The sequence below is a fragment of the Pongo pygmaeus genome, chromosome 1 (genome assembly GCF_028885625.2).
Source record: "Pongo pygmaeus isolate AG05252 chromosome 1, NHGRI_mPonPyg2-v2.0_pri, whole genome shotgun sequence".
Classification (NCBI taxonomy): Eukaryota; Metazoa; Chordata; class Mammalia; order Primates; family Hominidae; genus Pongo; species Pongo pygmaeus.
Genome location: NC_072373.2, coordinates 128,127,348 through 128,151,150, shown reverse-complemented (window position 1 = coordinate 128,151,150; position 23,803 = coordinate 128,127,348). Strand labels below are relative to the sequence as shown.

Below are 23,803 nucleotides of genomic sequence, written 5' to 3'. Positions count from 1 at the left end.
TGCTTCAGTAGAGTGCATTTGTACTTAGCAGATTTCGGCTCACTACATGCAATGCCTATGTGCTTGGGTTTATTGTGACATGCTAGGAAGAGTGAATTGATTCTCAGGGTCTGGAATGGTTTCTCTATAACAAATGGACCTCCTTCTCAAAAGCAAGTCAAAGCCCTACACAGACAAATCCTACAGATTGTCACTTGCAGAAAATCTTTAACCAGATATTTTATGAGCTAATAGAAAATGCATCTGGATATTTCTTTGTAAACTTCATATTATTGAGGACACTGGGTAATTCTCCATTTGAGATTTACTTCAAATCTTATTTTGTGGAGACACCATCTGGCAAGCCCTGTCACTAATATTGGCATTAAACTAAAGATATTTCTTAATATAAAAAGAATCAAATATAACAGCAGAATTTCCTTATGTAAGTAATGTTTACCTATTGTATATTAACCATAAACTCCACAACTCGAATTATAAAAGCAGAGCATGTAAAAGAATTATTTAAGTGCTATGTTAAATAAATAACTTTTCCCTTGCTTAGTTTTATCATGCCCTGCCATTTTGACTCAAATAGGATGTGGCTAAAAAGATGCATTTCTTGTTATGAGTAAAACAGATCATTCTCTGCTACTTGAAATAGGTAATATGGTTGAAAAGTGTAGAAATTGTTCCTATGACTCCTTATAGAGTGCATTTATTCACCAGATATTTATTGAGTGACTTTTCTTTGCCAGGTAGTTTTCTAGGCATTGGAAGATACAACATGTAGAGTGAACGTGATAGACATTGTTCTTGTCCTTGGAAAAAAAAGTCTAGCAAGACACGTTGTGCTACACATGCAATGATAATGAAACAAGGGAAGTCCAGTCATTAGTGAAATATCAGGGTTTGGAAGTGCCTAGCGAGGACACCAGCCTAGTCTGGGAGGGCAATGAATGATTCTAGCAAGACACAATATTTAAACTGAGACCTGACAAATGAATAGTTTATCACATGTGGCAGGTGAAAGTGTGTTGATGGAGGCAGGGTACATAGGGGAAGGAGTGTTTCAGGAGCAGGAACAAACAGCATCTTATAACAACTCCATGGTAAGACAGTGTAAGGCACACATGACTGGGACTTAGTGTGTGAGGAGAGAAGTGGCAAAAGCTAAGCCTGGAGAAGCAGAAGGGGCCACACATGAAGGGTCACATAAGCCATGGACTGTATCCTAGACATAAAGAATCCATAGGAGATTTTAAGCAGAGCAAAATAATATCAGATTTATACTTCAGAGAATCCCTTTGGCAATAATGTGTACAATGAGTTAGAGAGGAATGAAAACTGGAGTCACAGAATCTATTATACATAGTTGATTGTTAGAAGACCAACTGTAAATGAAAAAATGTAGACTGTGTTTGAGGAGGAATAAAGAGCTGAGGATTCTTGAACATGTGTTTAGGCCTTCAGGTTTACCTTATTTCCTCCTGATTCATTTTGTTGGATTCTCTTAGAAATTCTGGTATGATGACAGTGGAGCCTCCGATGTAGCAATTTCCCACACTATTCTGAGGCTGTGATAACTGAATGCAACATTTTGCATTTTGGATTTCTTTTTATCACTTGAAGCATATTTGTAAAAGAGTCTTTACAATGTTCTTGTAAGCCACTGAAATTTTATTTTAAATGTTTACGTTTATTCACTGAAGTTTTCTTTACTAGAAATTAATCTTTTTTTTTTTTTGCGTGTGTGTGCTTTACTTCTCTTCCCAATTTTCCTGATCCACAAAAGGATTTATTTGTCTTGAGAGAACACTTTCTATGGGTATTGACTTGCCCTCCCTGTCATGTCACATCATGTCAACAACTAAAATACTGATCCTAAATTAACTTGTAACTCCTCCTTATTCAATTCATGGCCACTTATTTATTTTACATTCAAGTTGCAGACTAGTCCCGTGCTGACTTCAGTTAAATAATTAGCTCGTGGATATCATGAAAGAGTTTGTAACTCAGACCAGATTGGACCACACATTTTAGGAGGTAAGAACTAGAGTCCATGACCCATGCATGTCACATGCTTGACTCTTTACACAGTGGTGAGTACCTATTCAAGTAGTTGCCACCTTTTCATTTCTTGAGTAGATCAGAGCAGTTGATGGCAATTCTGTAAATTGGAGGAATTATTTCCATTTGCTTTAATAATTGCTGTTTGACATTTGGTCCCAGGGTAACTTCCCTTTCCCTAGTCTCTAAATTTCCCCACTAACCAAAAGAAAAAAAAAATGTTTCTTTTACCTCTAGCCAAGCAATGACTGATATCACGTATTAGAAAATAAAATGTGTATCCACTAGTGTAGTCCATAGAGTTCACTGTATTTGCCAGACTACTTATTTGAAGCCACCAAATGGTAACACAGTGCTCTAAAAATCAAGAAAACATTAGTCTAGCACAGAGTACCCAGACACGCTTAAGTCATTAGGGGACACTTTACACTTAGAAAATGGGCTCTGATTTCTTTACAATTAGATATTTTATGACTCTTTATAAAACGTAAGAATACAATTTTCTTTGAAACTATATAAAAATGTAACTTAGACAAATTAAATTGTCATACTCACTTAGCTTTTTCATGCAGTCACGAAGTCTTGTTTCCAAGCTCAGCACTCTTTGGTGTAGTTCCTCGTAGTCATAGGCACCAATTTCCTCCTGAATTCCAGTGAGGACAGCCGACAGATTCCGTATTTCCTCCTTGAACTGGGTGATTAACTTAGCATCTGTTTTGTACTGTTCCAGCACGGGGATCAAAGGCAGGAGCTCATCCATTTTCTCTTTCAGCTCCTGTGAAAAGCAGACTATTGTTCCTGAGAGTCATTTAAAACAGATCATGCTGCTCTGTTCTTTTTATTATGATACTTAATGGAAATTATTAAAACAGCTTCAACATTTCTTACTGATTTTTGGTTGAAATTAGGTATTTTGTGAAAATTTAAGTGGTCATGTGATTATTACTAGTAAGTCCATTTATTTCAGCTTTTCCATACGAGAACCTTTCTTTATGCTTACTTTTCTATAACAAATGTATCCTTATCATAATTAGGAAAACTTCCTATGATAGAAACTAGGGCTATATACTATTCCATTTTCTGGTAACATTTTATATAGTGAACAATGTATTATCTAGTTAGGAAACATAAGCAGAATCCATCTTCTAATTATGAATTAAGTTTGAATAAAGTGATTGAAAATAGGTCAAATACCCTATGATTATTCAGTTGAGTCTAATCATCCACCTACTAAGTGTCCATGTTATGGGGCACATACAGAAAATTGTGGACTCTGGATCAGCTTTTCTCTGACACTTAGAATTTTTCCATCATGGCCATCTACCAACTATGTTTTTCCTTTGTGCTCAGGTATTACTTGATCTTTTAAATATCAATTTTAGCACAACTTCATTATGAGGGTAAGTTCAGTAAGTGTTATAAATCAGGTGAAGCTTCCCAAGGCTCAAAGAAATGTATGTTACTGTTTACTATTTTGAATTATTACCTGTACTTCGACTCCATTTATCTTACCATAGATAATTTAAAGGTCATTATGTATGGCAGAATTGCTTGCCCATGTGGTGAATTAACTCTTTAAGAAACCAAGGTGTGTAGTTTATGTAACAGATGAGCAAGTTACACAGAGTTGTTTGAAACTGAAGCATTGACTTTCATCAAACACACACACAAACACACACACACACACACACACACACACACACAGTGTATGTTGTAAAGCAGTATCCCTCACCCCTAGCCGTAACAGGACGGAAGCATGCCTACAGTTTCACCTTGGGTTTCTAGACATGTCACCTTTACTTCTTTCTCTCTAACTTCATAGTGGTGAAAATAGTAGTGAAAATAAATAAATATTTATTTATTTCAGGAGTTTGATTCAATTGTGAATTTATTGGAAATAATCTCATTTGTGGAAAGAGCTGTCCCTCTGATGATTTGAGAATAATACATAGATACTGTCAGAAATCATACTGTACACTAACTGATTTAAGGAGCTGAAAATTGCATTTTTAAATTACATTCAGGAGATGTTATTACTATAAATGCATTAAAATAGCAGGAGCTCCCATTGCTGCCCTGATTTATGGGCTAGAGTTTCTTGTGGGGAAATTTCCACTTGCTCTGTAAGTTTAGAATCTTTGAGTTTGTTCACATGTACATATTGAGTGGGAGGCTAAGGAGAGACTTAATAATGAGAAAGACTCATAAATATCACAGTCAAAGGCAGAATTGCAGTGCTTTGCTCATTTTGTCAGCTCATTTGGAAATAGACTTATTAAAGTATCTTGTGGTATCCCTAAAGGAAGACACAATTGTTTAATTAGGATTTTAATGAAAATATTTCTGTGGGTATCATTTTCTGCATTATAACAACTGCTACAATCAAAGGTTTTACATTCTACTATGGGCATATTTAAAAGAGAGCAAGTCAATGTTAAAATGTTGGTAGCTTTTCTTCTCCCTCAATTCAAAACTAGGTATTTATATTTTTTTAATCTTTTCAACAATTCACAATCTGATTATTGGCAATCAATTGTGAAACTCTGAAAACTTATATGAGAGCATTGGAAAGTCCACCCAATGCTCATATCAAATACTTAAAAGATTACAGTAGAATAGTATAGACCTGTGTTTGCTAATCTCTTCTAGAATCTCACTTTCTACTATGTTGCTTTTACATCCAAGTTCTTAGCTAGAGTAGAGCCAACATCAATCTCTTCATATAAGAATGACAATCTCAAGTACAGTAGTTGGCATAAGCTTTCTATCTGAAAAAGTGTAGAAGACAAAACCTACTTAACATTCTTGATAAGATGGAAATTGTGTAACAGAGGAAGATTTTTTTTTTTTTTTTTTTTGAGATGGTGTCTCGCTCTGTCGCCCAGGCTGGAGTGCAGTCAGTGGCGCGATCTTGGCTCACTGCAAGCTCCACCTCCTGGGTTCATGCCATTCTTCTGCCTCAGCCTCTTGAGTGGCTGGGACTACAAGTGCCTGCCACCACACGCAGCTAATTTTTTGTATTTTTAGTAGAAACAGGGTAGGAAGATTTTTTTAAAAGTATTCTTCAATATTGAATTTACTTTGGAACGTTCCATTTCCTCTTTTCAAGTATAGTACTAGCACCTAGAACAAAATCCAACTCGTGGTAGGACTCAAGAAATAAATAAACTCCACAAATATATGTTGAGCACCTAATTATTATTATTTGTAATTCAGAGACCTAAAGTCTACTTGGAGAAGCAATGCAGCATTAGTATTAGAAGGTATAAGTCTGGAATTGGACTTTGTGAATTTGAATCTTGGTTCTCATGCGTATTAGATATATGACTCTGGATAAATTACTCAACCTCTTTGATATGGTTTGGTTCTGTGTCCCCACCTAAATCTTATTCCAAATTGTAATTCCCATATTTCTGGGAGGGACCAGGTGAAAGGTGATTGTATCATGGGGGTGATTTCCCCCATGCTGTTCTGATACTGAGTGAGTTCTCATGAGAGCTGATGGTTTTAAAGTGTGGTACTTCTGCATTCATGCTCTCTCTCTCTCTCTTTCTCTCTCTCTCTATCTTTCCTCCTGCCTTGTGAAGAAGGTGACTACTTCCCCTTCCACCATGATTGTAAGTTTCCTGAGGCCTCCCTAGCCATGCAGAACTGTAAGTCAATTAAACCTCTTTCTTTCACACATTACACAGTCTCAGCACAGATCTTTATAGCAGTGTGAGAATAGACCAATACACTCTTTGTGCACCAGTTTCCTTATCTTTAAAATGGAAATGAGAATAGTGCCTCAGTTACAAGATTGTTGCGAGGATTATACAGTTAATATACTGAAAGTGCTCAGAACTATACCTTGAATATGTATAATATTCTGAAAAATCATTATTTTTATTATCATTACTGTTATTTGGATTTTGACATATAACTTCAGCGTATACTTGGAACACATGAACTAGGAAAATCCAAGCCATTATGTCACATGGTGCTGCTGCCTGAAAATTGTTTTCTTATTAGTAGCCTGGATGATTTGCTGCTAGGCAATTTATAGGACTAGCCACATTATTTCTCTGGGGTTTATCTCAATTTTGTATCCTTTTTCTTTCTTAATTTCCTGTCTTCTGTCAAAAGTTCCCAAAGATGCACATGCTTCATCGTGCATTCCCCAGCCCTGTCAACCCTGACACTCTCAAGCTTTCCTTTGGCTTTGCAGAATTCTCACTGCATTGTCCATCTGTGCCAAACAGTCTGAGCTCCTCTCCTCCTGACTAGTTCCTTCTGGGAATGCTCTTCCCACACCTAAGGTGCCAGCTTACTATTTTCTACTTTGCCAATGACCTCAGCATTGGGTTCACATTATTATTTTACCATCTACACTCTAACCCTGAGAATTGAAAATTGACATAGTAAATCTTTTGGTTTTCTTCATACCCCTATAATTTAGTAGTGGAGGGGTAGGGTCACTAGTATGAAACTGCTTTCTCATAACTCTTCTCCTGGTCTTTTTAAAACAAAATTAATTGCTCCTCCCTTTGTGCTCATAAGTAATGTTTAAGCCTCTATTCACCATTAATTCACCTGCCTGTTAGTTGTCTTTCATAGAAGACGGGTTACGTATAATACATCCAGCAGAGGGACCAGCTGCACCTTGTATATGGTATGTACTCAATAAATACTGGCTAAAGTTAATTCTTTCGCTCTTCATCCTCATATTCTTCTCTGTTTACCATTTACCCGTAAGTTTCCTATTTATCCAGTTCACTCATATTCTCATTTTCAATAATCTTTAAATTTAAGTATATTCTAAATCTTGCTCTAATTTGTCCTAATTACTTAACTGCTGGCTTTGCTTACTTCTCTCTTCAATTTAAACCTCATGATTAATCACTTCAGTCCCCTCTTTTTTCAATACCCTCAACTTTCTTGCCCTCTTTTTCTTCCTTTGTGACCTTCTGGGTAAAACTCCAAAACCAGTTCAGAGTGTAACTCTCTTCTATACCTCTCTACTCAGTCTCTTGAGTACCACTGAAGAAAATTACTAAACCATGAAACTTTCTGCCACATTCAAATGTGTTATACAAAGACTCAGTTACATGTTCTTCACTAGCTCCCCACCAGCCACCATTATGTGTAGGAAGCACTCCTTTCCTTGCCCAAGGACTTTAATTCAGATCCACTCCCTCAACATCAGCAGTGAATCTCACTTCCTAATTGACAAGAAAACCAGAGGCTATTAAGTGGGCAACCACAGTGTTTCATGAACTATGTGCTGTGCCTAGGTAAGGGAAATGGTTTACTTTTAATAGGAGCTCAAATTGCATTAGCAGACCAAGAGTTTTTTCTTTTTTCTTGTCTTTTTTTTTTTTTTTTTTTTTTTTTTTTTGAGACGGAGTCTCTCTCTGTTACCCAGGCTGGATGGAGTGCAGTGGCGTGATCTCGGCTCACTGCAAGCTCCGCCTATCGGGTTCACGCCATTCTCCTGCCCCAGCCTCCCAAATAGCTGGGACTACAGGCGCTCGCCACCGCGCCCAGCTAATTTTTTGTATTTTTAGTAGAGACGGGGTTTCACCATGTTCGCCAGGATGGTCTCGATCTGACCTTGTGATCTGCCTGCCTCGGCCTCCCAAAGTGCTGGGATTACAGGCGTGAGCCACCGCACCCAGCTGAGTTTTTTCTTAAAATTTATAACTCTTTCATATATAGTTAACAAAAGTCCACATAGCATGATTTTTTTTCTCCATTTTCAGTATTTGTAAATAATTGCCAATAAAACACTTAAAATCTAGAAAAATATTTGGATAAATTTATGAAACAACTCTCTCCACATGCTCATATTAATGGCATAGTTAACTCTTTAAATAATTTATATCATCTGCATCTTTCTTCATAGCATAAAATCATTAGAGAAACATTTATAATTTAATTATTAATTTTCCTTGGGGAAATTTCCCTTGTTTCAGAAACTCCACCAAACTCTACAAGAATGAAGCTTTTTCTATAGCAAGGCTTCCATGTCTTCCTACCAGCTAATGGCCGGTTTCAGTGGAGAGATGACTGAAATCCCCCATGAGTCTTTTACCTTGCACATATGGGGCAATGCACAGTCATTTCTAGCTGAGTGCCCCACTGCTGTCCATCCCACTCCGTGTCTGATTTGGATTGACAAGGTTGCAGAAGTCAAATCTACCTGAAAATGCTTGGTCATAAGTGTCTTTCGATCATCTTCAATCTGCCGAAACTTTGCCTTCAGCCCTTTCATTTGGGTTTCCATTTTTAAAACATATTGGAAATCTCTCTGAGTTCTCAAGTTTAAGACTTCAATAGACTGGGACATGTTCTGAACCTGTTAAACAAGAATATTGTCTGTACATTATTATCTGTTTGCAGGTTTTGTGCAATTACTAAGAAACAGCAAAAATGCCGTTAACATAAAAACTAGAAGTGCCAAATTCATAATCGCATTCCCATATGATACATTTTCAGAAGAACAATTTTTCATTATAAACATTTAAGGAATTCAGCAAGAGAAAATTATACCTAGACAGGAAATTTAAAAACGGGCATTCTAGCATTAGAACTGACTGAATATAAATGAGCTTAATACATTAGAAAAATAAGCTTTAAAAATAGGATTTTCATTTTAAGGCTTTGTAAGCTAATAACACCCCAACCTGTTAAATGTCAAAATAAGTTGTTTCTGTAAGTACTAATTCTGACTTCTTAAATATCTAGGACATTTAGCAATTGTGGATGGTAGTGAAGTGTCGAAGAGACCTAGAATGCATTCATTCTAGCTCAGTAAGTTCTTAATGGGTCTAAAGTACTCCCAGAGGTGAAACTGAATTGACTAAGACAAGTGGAAGCAGTACTAGAACACTCCCTAAATCGGACAACATAGTGTTTGAGGGACCTAGAGAATGGTAACTATATCAAGTGCTTGGTAGACAGGTCTTAAACACATTTTAAGCCAATGGCACCATCCCAGGTTCACTGAACCCTGGGCTATTTGGAAGTAAAAAAGAGGTAACCTATAAAGCATGCAGAAATGACAGGAAAAAATGACTGGTCTAATTTTTGTGGCAACAAAAATCTGAAAACAAAGAGAAAGCATCTAATAACAGGGGATGTGTTAAATAGAGAAATAGAATATGAATGACCCATTATAAAGAATAAGATAGGTCTCCATGCTGTTAGTACTCAAAGCAACAATTTTGATTCACCTAGGAGTTTGTCAGAAATGCAAAATCTCAGAAATGCTCATCCAGAACTACTGAATCAAAATATACGTTTATCAAGATTCCCAAGTGATTCCTATGTCTATTAAAGTTTGAGAAGTACTGCTCAACATAGAAAGATTTCAGTGAGAAAAGCAAATGTAAAGACCTTCATAAAATTTGATCTTTTTTGTTGCTTTTGTTGTTGTCGCTGTTTTTTATGAGACGGAGTCTTGCTCTGTCACCCAGGCTGGAGTGCAGTGGCATGATCTCAGCTCACCACAACCCACACCTCCTGGGTTCAAACAATTCTCCTGTCTCAGTCTCCTGAGTAGCTGGGATTACAGGTGCACGCCACTATGCCCAGCTAATTTTTGTATTTTTAGTAGAGTCGGGGTTTCACCATATTGATGACTATCACCTCAAGTAATCCACCCACCTTGACCTCCCAAAGTGCTGGGATTACAGGTGTGAGCCACTGCTTCCAGCCAATCTGTTTATTCTAAATCAAATACAAATCCATGCACACACATATAATCAGTAAAAAGTTATTTTCATTGAAAAAATGTGACTTACAAAGGGATGACTTGTTCAGACACAAATTTTTGTCATCAGATAAAGTGGCAATGCTAAATGGATCAGCCAGCTGTAAAGTTCCCATAGTTGATACCTTCCTTAGAACTATAATATTGAAAAAAGGCAATGAATACTGCCTTGGGCTGCCTCAGTTCTTTGCCTTTTTTTCACCCTTTTCTGTTCCCTCTGCTGTCTTGACCCATCATCTTGCCCTATTTGGATCCTGTCCTTTTAGGACATATTACAGTCTGGCTTATCTTAAAACTAGTTGTGTTATGTGGGTGTGGGGTAGGGGCAGGGAAGTGGCCTTCCCTCTGTGAGCTCCATGAGGTTAGAAGCTGTGTCTGACTCATATCTTCCATTTCCAAGACCTTACATGGAACCAGGCACAGAGTAAGTGTTCAATGAATATTTATTGAGTAAAATTATCTTGGGTTTTTAATAGTAATAATAAGTACTTAGAATTTTAAGGACAGTCTTCTTCTTCCTGTCTCTGGTTAGGCAACAGCATTATAGGAATGTAAGTATTTCTTAATTTACTAAAAGTTTAACATTCAGAAAGCTTTATTTTTAATTTTTAAAATATTTAATCTAGCACAAAATTACTAAGACAACGTTGGAAGCATGGTAACGCCATTGTGGGTAAATGCAATGCTTTCAACATAATTTTCCAACTTCATTTGTGGTTAAACATGTATAAGGAAAAGCCATTTGCATTAAAAAAACTGTCTATGTATTTAAATACGGCATTTGTCTGTGAGGACACCTATCATTTAGCATGGCTGATATCCTGGTAATAATTCTATGTACCTGGGCCAAGTCTATACAATTAGAAAATGATGGGCAAGATAAGGTATTCTGGATAAAGTTAAAATAGCCTGTCTTTATTTCTGCCTTTGATTCACCCTGTAAAGTTAATTTTCAACTTCATTTGTGTTACAGGAAAATGCACTGAGATAATTTTTGCTAAGGCTTGATGGTGACCTATATTGCAGAATCATGTGTAATTAGAGGAGCTACGTTTGGGGCAATGGCTAGAGCTAGAGCTGTCTAATTGGGCAGGATTTGGCTTCAGGTTGTCTTAAGCATCTCTTGCTGGTTGTACCTAGGATTGTTTAGTTTCCCACTGGCTATAGAGGCCTACAGAGCATCCGTTTCCTGATGACACAGGAGACTGGATACCCATGACGACCTGAGTAGGGAAGGAGAACTGTCTGCTATGTTCCCTCTTTTTGTCAGCTTATCTCTGCGGTTGTTCTGTGATTCAGCTTTCCAGAGGTGTTTCTGTGATTAGGATCTCTCAGCATAGCCTGGCAAGCTCATTGTTACCCTTCCCGGATAATTCTTTTGGAATTTTTATTTATTCTGGTTCTTTGTTTAAATAAAATATCTGGGGCTTTTCTGGACTTAAACACAAATTAACTTAGATTTTCACTCTCACTCATAATTAGTGAGGTGGCTACTTGAAAAAAAAAGTTCTATTAATTAAATGTGTTTGGATAGCCTTGAGTTTAACACATATAAACCGATTTCTTGACTGTAGGACTTAACAAACACTTTAGTAGTAAACTGTGTATTAGAAATCTTCAACAGTGAAGTATCATGTACAATGTTTCTTAAACTTATGTCATTGGTGAGGATGATGGCAGTGTCCTATTCAAAAAAATCACACTTTAGGAAATATTGACTTAGATAATACAAGACATCTTTAACTGTACAGGGAAGCTACATAGTTAACAAACAAATAATTTTTTAGGTGAGCAATTTTAGTTTTGGCATACTAAGGCCTGAAATACTGTGAAACCAATTGTATTTTTTCTAATATTCATTAATATAAATATCTGTTAAAATGGTAAATAGAGCATCACTTAAATAAGTATGGATATACCAGTGGGATTTTGTATGACACTAGTATAGCATTGAGAAAATGCAAACGGATCTGTTACAGCCACAACTTACTGATTGAGTGACAATGGAAGGTTTTCAACCTAAAAACCACCAGTTTTCTTTTATATAAACTTAGAAAGATAACTATCCCTTCTATAAGGATTTAATGAAGTAGATACAAAATATAATACAAAAATTTACTAATAATGGGAACTATTGTTGTAAATATTGTCTTTATTAACAATATTCCCTTATATATGACTAAATCAATCTTTTTGGTTAAAAGTGAAGGAGGTGCTTAAAGGTCATGCTCTTGTTTGCCCTTTGGTGCCTTGGATATATGTGAAACTATAGAGAGATAAGCAAGGGACTGGCTCAGTCTGAAATACTGTGATATCCCAGACATCTTTTCTTTGGATCAGTGCAGCAAACCAGTGCTACTTAACCTCCTTCAGACCACTGTAAAAGAGTGCACACAATTTACGATTCCTCTGTTGCTCTGAAACTACCGTATGGTAAGTTTAATACATCTACCTTGTGGTGACTCCAATTTTGTTAATAAATTTTGTTTTTTGTCATTTATGTATTAATAAATTTTTAAAGGTATGATGTTCTAGAATTTCTTGAAAACATTCAGACAAATTACATGTTGGATGGATGGAGTGGTCATATTAATTTCTATTATTATTTTCAACCAACCAATATAATGCTTTCATACATTTTTGCTTTATTCATCTTTCACTAATTCCCAGTTTTATCATAGCTATGAAATACATTTTACTTTGAAGCTGTAAAGGGAATTATCCACTTTCTGACATTTATACTTTATTTTAATTTTTTCAACTGATTTTTGAAGAAATGTTTGAGTGTATGTGTAGGTGTGAGTATGTAATGCTATACTGAAAAATAGCAACACAGAAGATAAAGTATGGTGTCTAAGAAATCTCTCACCTTAGTTTATGTAGAAAAAAAGATATTTCTGGGTAGAAAAGAAGATTGGTGAAGAAGGTTGATTATCTGAAGGGAAATACAATTTAACAGGAAAGCAAAATTGGATGTAAAAGATTAGATCTTTTTACTAATGTAAATAATTTCCCTGGTAAACAAACAAAATATATATTTGAATTTTTATATAAATAAAAAAATCAACTTTGGAAAATAAACTCAAGAATAATCATAATTCTTGCTCTGTCACCCAGGCTGGAGTGCAGTGGTGAGTTCTCGGCTTATTGCAACCTCCGCCTCCCAGGTTCAAGAGATTCTCCTGCCTCAGCGTCCTGAGTAGCTGGTATTACAGGTGCACACCACAATGCCCAGTTAATTTTTGTATTTTTAGTAGAGATGGTGTTTTGCCATGTTGGCCAGGCTGTGTTGCCAACTCCTGATCTCAGGTGATCCACCTGCCTTAGCCTCCCAAAGTGTTGGGATTACAGGCGTGAGCCAGCACACCTGGCCTTGTCATGGTTTCTAATAGTCAGATGCATGTTAGCTGAAGTCATTATTCTGAATGAAAATGACATATGCTCTTGTTGGATGACAGATATTGAGGGATCCGAAAGGATGGGATCTTACCATAAAAGGAGGCTTAAGAAGAAAGAGCCAATAGGTGATGATAACTTCAAGCAGAGGGGAAGGAGAAACAGATTAAGCTTTGTATAAGCACATGAAAAAAATCCTAAAATCTTAGAGCATCAATATACTTGCAAATAATATATACAGAGGAAACTTATTTTCACTATGTAGCAGTGGAAGAAAGTCACCATGGCAGCCTGAAATTGTGTAAATAATGAGTGTCTCTGTTAAAAATCTTGATGATTTCATTTTTCTAGCTTCTCTTCATTTTTTGTTAAAAAAGTTTCTATTCAATGCCATAAATGTGTGGGTGATCATGAAAATGACATCACACAGAGTCAGTTGTTAAGCATGATGTCCTCTAAAATACATACTACCTAATTTATCTTATTATTCCTAATGACATTTAGAATCCAAACACGTCATCTTTCCATAATCTGGCCACCCCAGCTGTCTTACTACATTTAGAGCCCAGCACAGTGAAAGTCTGAATGAGAATATTTCACAGAACCATTAATTGGTTTTCCTCCCTCCCAACTAAACATAAATAACCTTTCATGAGCTCACATTTATGTGTAAAAGAGAATAAATCAAAGACATTCTGCATTTGATTGTTATGAATCCATATTAAGTAAATTATGGAGAGAATGGTATTGAATGAAATTGAAGAGCTTAACGTTAAAAGAAATCACTTAGAGAATGATGATAAACACTTGGAATTATTCATTATCTGTCCAGATAGCTTGCATATCACATGCAATTATTTTAACTTTCTTGCAAGGTTGTTATGAGATTCAAAAGTTTGAGCTCCAAGAGTCTAGTGTGATCCTGAGAGTCGAGCTGAATTTTTGGCATTAGAATAAGATGCTTTTTTTTTCCTTAATGAGATATCAACTAGAGATTAAGATATATGGTAGAGAGCCAGTCTTAAGGTGGCAAGGTTAGAAAAAGTAAAAAGTCATAGAAATAGGACAAAGACAATAACAGGAAGCTTGAGGTAACCCTTTCAAGGATCAGAAAAAAAGCTTATTTGAGAAGGGGGACAAAAATCAAAAGAATCCTCTTCATTATTATCGGCTCTACCATATTTCCTTTTGAAAGAATGGTCGATTTTACTAAAAATATGCATAGGGGACACAGGACACCTACCTTTTCCAGTAGTTGGCGAAGTTGCCTGCTTTTGGCATCCCGAGAACACAGGTTTTGTTCTGGAGCAACAACTGTGCAAATGCACCGCCCATCAGGATCCTGAGCTGAGCTGTACACCTGCCACCCTTCTTTAGGACTAATCTGAGTCTGAGGAAACCAATGGGAAACATAAAACACAGACTCCTGTTATAGGATAAAAAGAGTGTTGGTTTGTAGCATTTCAAGTAAAACACTTTTTTGATAATTTAACTTTGTGCTTTCATTCTTTAAAGTTAGCAGGGAGATATTAAACAATTTATATAGGCAGTATAGCTTCATTCAGTATACCCTCCTTATCAATGTCCAAAACAAGATCCTTTCTTGTCTTCAGGTGCCATATTAGTAACTGATTTTGATCTCATACTATTTCCCAATGCTTTTTCTGTTTTGTGACATTTTAATGCAACTTTAGAAGCATCTAGTAACTACTTAATCACATATGACTCATCTTTCTACATAAGATCTTCTTAACAGTAAATGGCAATTACTAATATTAATATATTATTTTCTAATTATAATTCATGTGTGATATTCTGAAACAAAGTCCTGTTTCAAGGAGGTTTCCCATATATTGAAGGCTTAATTATTAATAAAGTGGAAAAGAGATCATTGACGACATAGGGTAAAAATAATTAGACCAGCACTATTTTGCAAGAAATGCAGACTCTTAGAGGACTTAGAGTTTTTGGCAGAGTCTGCCAAATTGATTTTCCCAAAAACTTCTGTACACTTATCACTCTACCTTCTTAGAACTCAAGTGTGAAGGGGTGGTATTCCAGTTCTACTGTAGTTTTTCTATGATTTATGCTTCTAGATTTATCTTCTGTACCATCCAACAGAAACCTTTAACCAAATCGGTTTGTGTGCATCGTGCAAGCATGCCATATTGATTCATGTCTTTTTATGTCGCTCATTTCATTTTTCCTGCTTGGAATGCCTCCTTTATAAACCATGAATTTATTCAGTCCTTGTGATTTCTACCTGTTCTGAAGAAACTGTCTGTACTATTCATTAGGTATTTAATGTATATTGTCTAGAATTGTCATTTGCCTTTCACATATCTCACATATCTCATTTCAACAATTAGCTTATATCCAGCTATTTTTTTGGTGTTTTTTTTTTTTTTTTGTAGACAAAACCTCACTCTGTCACCCAGGCTGGAGTGCAGGGGTGAGATCACAGCCACTGCAGCCTCCTGGGCTCAAGAAATCCTCCCACCTCAGCCGATATCTCAGCTCACTGCAACCTCTGCTTCTCACGTTCAAGCGATTCACCTGCCTCAGCCTCTTGAGTAGCTGGGATTACAGGCATGTGTCACCATGTCTGGCTAATTTTTGTATTTTCAGTAGAGATGCGGTTTCACTATGTTGGCCAGCCTGGTCTTGAATTCCTAGGCTGACGTGATCCAACCGCCTTGGCCTCCCAAAGTGCCGGGATAACAGGCATGAACCACTGCAACCAGCCCACCTATTAGAAATGTAAATATTTCCTATTTGACCTATCAAGTACACTCTATCAAGTACAAAGATGAGCATTATTATTTTTTATGAAATCATTTTTCAGCAAGAACATCAATAGACTTCCAAATAATGTATACCAAACAAATTTATTTTCATAAATAAATTTCAGTGGAAGAAAGTTACCACATGTAGACTTGAAATTCTGTAAACTAGAAGTGTCTATATTAATAAACTTGATGGTTTTATTTTTCTAGCTTCTCCTGATATTCCATTAAAAAGTTATTTTCATTATACAGATAGAAGCTATTTTAGTAGAGTTGGATTTCACCATGTTGGCCAGGATGGTCTCGGACTCCTGATCTTAGGTAATCCGCCTGCCTCGGCCTCCCAAAGTGCTGCGATTACAGCTGTGAACCACCGCGCTGGGCCAGGAGCAAATTCTTAAAGTAACTAAAGCATGAACCAGGCTGACTTCTTTCTCCACAGATTTACCATAGTGTGTGGAATCTTCTGTCTCTAGAATTCACAGCAGAAGAGACACAATCTCCTGTATACTTTGTCCTAGGTTCCAGCTCATCACATACCATAAACCACCACAAAGGTCTTTTTCTTCTGAAAGCTTTAATGATAACTACTTCTAGGTGCTGATAGGCCTTCCAACAACAATCATGAGCAAATATTGGGGATGTTAAAAATTATAAACTCAAGAAACTCACGATGATACCACAGTCATCATCCTTGATCTATTACGTAAAGGAAATGGTACCAGACATATCTTTTGAATGTCTTATCTTCTAACTCCTTTAAAAAAAATTAATTCATAGATGTTTCCAATTCTGCCTTTTATTTTTGGGGGTCAGACTTGCTAACATTCTCCCCATCCCTTCTTTCTAGCTCTTATGCTTGAATATCCAGTTAGGGTGGAAAGATGTACTTAGAATTATACATTATTCAAATTAGATAAGATCTTAGAGATTACTGGGTTAGTATTATTTTTGAAAATGCAGACTACCCACAGAATGGAAATAGAAACAGCTTAGCAGAGTAATTTCAATGATATAATTAAAGGTTCAAGTTGAGTAACAGTATGCGATTGATATATCTGGACATAAGCCCTGCAGTTTTAGCTGGGCTTCTCCTAACATTGGATGCAAATCTAAAATATGCCAGAAAATTGAGGCTTGTCACTAGGATAAATTAATCTATTGGACAAAGGATGAGAGGCCACCCAATTATAATATTAAAATATTTTAACAGCAGTCCAAACACTGATTATTAAACCTGGCAGCATTACTATTGATGTGCACTTGCCAAGTGTTTGGCTAACTAGTGTGGAGCTCATCATGACAGAACTCCATGTCAGTTGCTCTGTGGAACCAGGGAAGTGGGAAAGGTGAAGAGGGTTTAATGTTCATTTAGCATTTCCCCTGAAGTGCCAGTTCAATAAAACTAAAGACTCCAGACTTGTTTGTACTTCCAATTGTCTTATTGTAAGAATCAGTGAAAAGAGCCATGACCTTCTCTACTACGGAGTTACTTTGAATGATCTAAACTATAAAAAGCCACCCTTTTTACAGAAAAAGGTAACTCAAAAGAGGAAAAAACCTAATAGAAAAGATGAGTGCTTGACAGTCCTGTGGGTTTTGATAGAGACCTCTGTGTTGGAGTCAGTGATAAATAGAAGCTTTATGAGTGTTTCTAGTGTTCTCTTTTAGAGAACCCATGCTGGCATTGAAAAGAGAATCAAAATAAAACCAACTAAGATCTCGGATGGAAGGACGTATTCAGAAGTTTTTTGGATACCCACAGGAAAAGACTTGCTCCAATTTTAACATATAAGAACAATTATTTAGGTGTCAATAAAACATGCAATAGGAATAGCAATCATTAATGGAGTTCTATTCATTACCTGGCAGTTCATATGTGCTATTGCTTTTGAATATTATAATACCCCTATGGACTAGGTGGTGGTATTCTGCCTATTATACAGATGAGGAAACAGACTCAGAGACAGGAAGGAACTTGTTCAAAGTCATGCAGGGAGTATCAGCCAGCGAGTAGGGAGATTTGTGTAAATCTGCATTTTAGGCAGACCTGGGATTTGTACTGAGATAGTCTTATTTCAGAGATTTTTTTTTTTTTTTTTTTGAGACAGGGTCTCGCTCTGTTGTCCAAGCTGAAGTGTAGTGGGGTGATCTCAACTCACTGCAACCACTGCCTCCTGAGTTCAAGTGATTCTCCCACCGCAGTCTCCTGAGTAGCTGAGACTGTAGGCACACACCATCACACCCAGTTAATTTTTGTATCTTTTTGGTGATGGGGTTTTACCATGTTGCACTCCTCAGCTTCCCAACAGAGAGTGAAATTTAACCACCACACTACACCATCAATTATTTTAATACCCTTTCATACATAATGATTATAACCTTGGTAGCATTTTCTGAACTGCTGTGAAGCTCAGTGCTTAGACCTGGAGGGTACATATAGTTTATTGGGACCCAAAGCATTAATAATCACAGTGATTACTGATGCAGTTCTCTTTGAACCTTTCGTGTTAATTGGAAGAACTAAATGAAGTATTGAGCAGTTTTTAATATTGTAAAACTCATAAAATATTTAAGAATGCTCTAAATAGGAGAATTAAAATTATAGTTTTAACAATTGTATTGCAAATCTGGATTATTTGCTTATAACTTAATTACAAAGCTGTGCTTTATAAATATAAAGCTACTGTATGACAGTTCTAAAGCTTCAGGGGCTTTGTAATAGGAAAGAAGGATCTTGAGGCTTGACAGGTAAAAGTAAAAAATAATCAAACTACCTTGCATTTCAATAGATTGTTTGCTTATAAAATCCCTTCTATTGTTTTAGTCTCACTTTTCTTGAACGAACTATCCTTAGAAATAAACAGTATTTAAATTTACTTATGAGGAAACTGGAAACTAATACTCAAAGAACTTAAACATGTTTTACAAGTCATCCATTTAGTTAATGCCATATATAGGACTTATACCCGCTTTCCCCAGTTTTTAGCCCGGAGCTTTTTATGCCCATCCTCTTTGGATAAATGTAGATAGATCATCTATGTCCATTCACCAGTAACCCTAAACACTGCTATAGAGAAGACAGGCCCCACTGTAGTTGATGAGAAGAGATGTGCCCAGGCAGTTAGAGGGCATTATCCAAACAGCATGGAAACAAGTAGCCATTAGTGCCTCAGAGGAACAGATAGCAGTAAAGACTCTGCAATATATAGTCAGATATTCCTGTGGAAGGCACGGCAATCATTTATCAGGGTCTCGATGGAGGGCAAAGTAAGAGAATTCTGATCCTTTGAACAGAAGAAAATCAACTGATTGAATATTGCTAGATTTTTTGTTTTATCCTGATTTTCTGGGTATTTCATAAAAAGGACAAAAAGGGATATAGCTACTGAAAGTGTTGTACAAATGGAGGAAATAAAGCCTAAATAAATCTGCTGATTAAAACTTACTTGATTTAGAGTGGAGATACCTGAGTGATGAAAAATCCCTGATAAATTTTCTGTCTGAAGATAGGCTTCGTCCCAGAGAGTGACATGTGGTTTAGCATGATAATGACTTCAGTTGTGGAGACAAGAAAATGTGAGGACAGGAATTAGAGAGATGTCGACAGACCATGCCAAAAGAAGCTGTGTTCTGGAGGACGTGTTAATAAAGATGTCACTGCATAGCTGTTTTCTTGCTATTACTTATAAGAATACTTAGGACTGAATAAGAAACGCGTATTCTTCACTGAAGGAAACCTCCAGGCTTTAAGAAAAAACAACTATAAAAGAAATAATAATAATAATAATAACGAATAAAAACCAAAGACATTATCAAATTTAGGTTAGGGTGCAGTGGCTCAGGCCTATAATCCCAACACTTTGGGAGGCTGGGGCAGGTGGATGGCTTGAGCCAAGGAGTTTGAGACCAGCCTGGGCAACATAATGAGACCCCCTCATCTCTAGGAAAAATACAAAAATTAGCTGGGCGTGGTAGCCTATAGTCCCAGCTACTCAGTGGGGTGAGATACGGGGGCCGCTGAAGTGGGAAGATGGCTTGAGCCTGGGAAGTCGAGGCTACAGTGAGCCAAGATAGTGCCATGGCACTACAGCCTAGGTGACAGAGTGAGACTCTGTCTCAAAATAATAATAATAATAAATTTAGGTTGGTCACCTCTGCTTATGCCCTTTGGAAATCACAACGACTTAGACTTAGGGAGGTCCTTAGAAGTCATATTTAGTCCCATGTCTTTCCACACAATGGAACATCTACAAATTCTCCTTGTGTTTCTATTCGACCTCTGCATGAAAGGGATTTCACTGCTTTACAGGCAGCCCCCTCCACTGAAGAAAAGCAGGGGGCATGAGCCGAACTTCTCTCTCTGCAGTTTTCCTTCTTTGGCCCTACTTTTGCTTCAGCACTTAAGCTAAAATAAATCTACTCTCTTATTCATGTGATGATTCTTCTATAAGAAAGCAATGATCATATTCTCTGTCACCATCAAGATTTGCCATTCTGTTCTCTCACCTGGCTTCCCTCCTTAATTTGTTCAGTTGCCCTATCACGAAATGAGCATTACCTAAGAGTTTAGGGAAGAAAAACAGAACTTGGGGAGAAAAAAGTCATATAAAAATCAGTTAAATCAAATATCTTCATCCAGGACTAAAACACATTGGTTAATTGAGGTTAAGAAGCTTAGAAGATATTGACAGTTCATTTCAGGGTATTCTACTCATTTTATAGAACTTTAAATTGACTAACTCATCAAAGTAGTTATTCATGAGGAAAAGCCAGCTAGACCTTTGAAAATGTACCAAAACAAATGACAAGCCCACAGGTTCCTTCGAGGCCTCTTCCCACCACAGCAGTAGGGCTGACTGTTTGAGAACAGCGGGTGTCTGCTGAATGTCCTCAACTTTTTTAATTGCTCTTTCCCAGGGTCTTCCTGGTGTGAAGCCCACAGTGTGAGGGATTTCTCAGAAGCTCAGCCTCTAGGGGAAGTTACTCTGCATTCAAGAGACGCGCCAGAGGGAGCCTGAGCCTTCTGAGAGCTGAGGCTTCCTCTGCTCAGAAACCAATGCTTCCAAAGGCTGATGGGCCCAGTGCCTATATTGGAAGGGGAATAAAAAAGAAAGAAAACAGGGCCAACAAGAAGGATGAAGGAATGTTTCAAGATTCTGAGAAAAACAAGAGGGAGCTTATTCCCCTAATAAGGTGCTGTATTTAACTACTTACTAATAAAAACATCCTGGAAATTTTAAAACCCCTTTCGGCTTTTGAGATAATCAAATGTGCCCTGTTTCAGAGGCACCTCCCATAAATTGATTTAATTGCCATTTAATGATTTAAACCCTATTTTTCCTGGTTTTCTTTTTCCAGGTCATCTGAAACTATCATTTTAAAAAAGGACTATGATCATATTTGTGTAAATCTCCTTTTCTTAAACCATCGTATTTATGTTAATTTTTTTAACCTCTGCATATTCCATGAACATTCAGATTTCAAGACCTACGCGTGCATGTGCGTGTGCGTGTACATGTGGTATATTGCAAACTCATCCCATTCATACTGTTTAAAGTGAGAACATGGAGTGAGAAAATTGATGAGAAGAGCTGGTTTACTACCTTACAACAATACCTTGAGCCAGGGAGCTGTCAACCCTTCCTTCTAAGGGAGGAGTTTTGCTGGCCCTCCATGTGGAAGCAGCAGTAAGGGTCCCTTGGAATTATTTGAGAGGCAGCAGGAAGAATCCCCTAAGCAAATGAACCACTTTCACTGCTTTGCCACATGCCTAAAATGCCAAGAATGGATGATTTTTTTCTTCTTTATAAATGCAAAAACTTTGGGAATCGTTATGACATAGTTGAGAGTATAGCTTTTCTCCAATTCTGTGAGGCCAGGGAGATGAGAAAATATACTTTAAAGGATGAAGGTGTTGGTGTGTATGAGGGAAAGAAGAAGAATCTAGGGACATGGAAACAATCTGAGCAGGGTAGTGAGAACCTAGTGGGGCACCAGGGACCAAGAGGACCAATGACTGGCAAAAGCAATGGTGAAATAGCTTTGTTGAGTAGGGAGGTAGTCATCTAAATTGGTTCTACACTTGCCTCTGCCATTAACCACATGGGGGAAATCTGATTGGTGGCTTAAATATTTCCAGTTAGTCTCCCCATTTGTAGAATAATGAGGCTGAATTAGATCAGTCATATTTCCAGCTAAACTCTTGAGAGCCCTAAGATTTCTAAGGAGATATCTTGACTGAGGCAAGGAGTTGATTGTGTGGGGAGATAACACATGGTGGAGGCCCAGTAAATGCCTCTCCCAATCATTTATTATCTGACCTATGAGTTCTTTTATATTTTGAATTTTCATTTTGTTTTATTCGAAAATATTTATTTAGCACATATAAGATTTAATTTGAAAAAAAAAATCTGCTGCTAAAAATAGTATGAACATAACTGGCTTGATGGTTTCTAAGATCCTTTCCACCTTTCTAGCATTAACATTTTATGTTCCTAGTCTAAGAGATACTGATGCATTCATTCTTCACCACGGGAATCTTAAAGTATGAGCACTCATTTGGATAATTAGGGAAATGTCATAGACATTGCTCTTCTGTAAAGCATACCTAAAAAAAAAAAAGAAACATCTAAAAAAGGTTTTCTCCATTCCAGTGAATACCATTTACTGATTTATTTTCAGTAGCCATAGTGAAACCTTTTCTACATTTTCTGTTTTTGTTCTTCTTTTTTTTTTTTTTTTTTTTTTGCAAAGGAGGGGAATCAAAAGTAAGAATTGTCTGTGTCAAAACGTACACATACATACAACAATGCTTTATATTTTTCAATCAGTAAGTAAAGATATTTAATTTACTTGCAAGATAACTAGAAATCCTAAGAGAATCATGTATAATTTTGGAAATTTAATTCTCATCAGTCAACAATAAAAAAAATCACTAAGCCAATGTCTATATACATAAAAAAAAATATGTCAGAATCAAGGTGCCAAGTTTGAAATATAACTCATTCATTAGTACCTCAGTTTACATTCACTATCCTGCAAGAGTTAATTCAACAATGATGTTGTTGAAATCTGGTACTTCGACATTGAAAAAAAAAGTTGGCTCAGTAAATATTAGATAACATAAGTTTATGTTTTGTAATTGTTTATTGATATCTATCTTGCTTTCTTTATAACTCCAAATCTCTTTTACATCCTTCCTGCCAGGCCACTTCATTCAGGTAGGGAAGAGGATCTCAGCAATGGAGGCTCTGGGGTTCCATAAGTAACCTAAGGGAAATGAAAGTGTAAAAGCAGGTCAAAGTGTGGCTTGTATGTGCTCTGCTGGTGCCTTAAGCACTGGGAGAATCTGGAAAATTATTTAATTATTTGGTCAGACTATACTCAGTTAAGTAACATTGGTTGATAGATTATTATTAGTAACTGCAAATAACACTTGGAAATGGAGGGCTACTTTTCTTTCCATGTCTGACTTTTTCTGATCCACTGAAGTAACCCACATGAAAGTGAAAGCCCCTGGTTTTGCTTCGGTACCTTTTATTTCAGGGCAGAGGAATTATTTTCTAAGAAATTCCTTTAATTTGAATTTGTAAATTTCTATTTCAAAAAACAATAGTTTTCATTTTTCTTTGAAATATCGAACATGTTGCTCACTGAGCCTTGCTTCAAACTATCAGGAAATACTTTGTTAGAAAGTAGGGAGGATTAAAAAACCATTAATTTTAGATGAATGAAGATTATACAAGATAGTCTTGTGATAGGAAGTCTTCATAAAATATTAAAAATACAGGAAGATGTTTTTATCAAGTAAGTTTTC

At 36.6% G+C, this 23,803-nt stretch overlaps 1 protein-coding gene across 3 annotated transcripts in view; it reads right to left on the bottom strand.

Moving 5' to 3' along the window:
- OLFM3 (olfactomedin 3) overlaps window positions 1-23,803 on the bottom strand; it is a 196,631-nt gene that overhangs the window by 19,783 nt on the left and 153,045 nt on the right. For all 3 annotated transcript variants that reach the window (XM_054449818.2, XM_054449829.2, XM_054449812.2), the window contains exons 2-4: window positions 14,442-14,588; window positions 8,231-8,386; window positions 2,605-2,824 (exon numbers count right to left, since the gene is read on the bottom strand). In XM_054449818.2, the coding sequence (XP_054305793.1) occupies window positions 2,605-2,824; window positions 8,231-8,386; window positions 14,442-14,588 (523 nt within the window). The remainder of the gene's footprint in view (window positions 1-2,604; window positions 2,825-8,230; window positions 8,387-14,441; window positions 14,589-23,803) is intronic.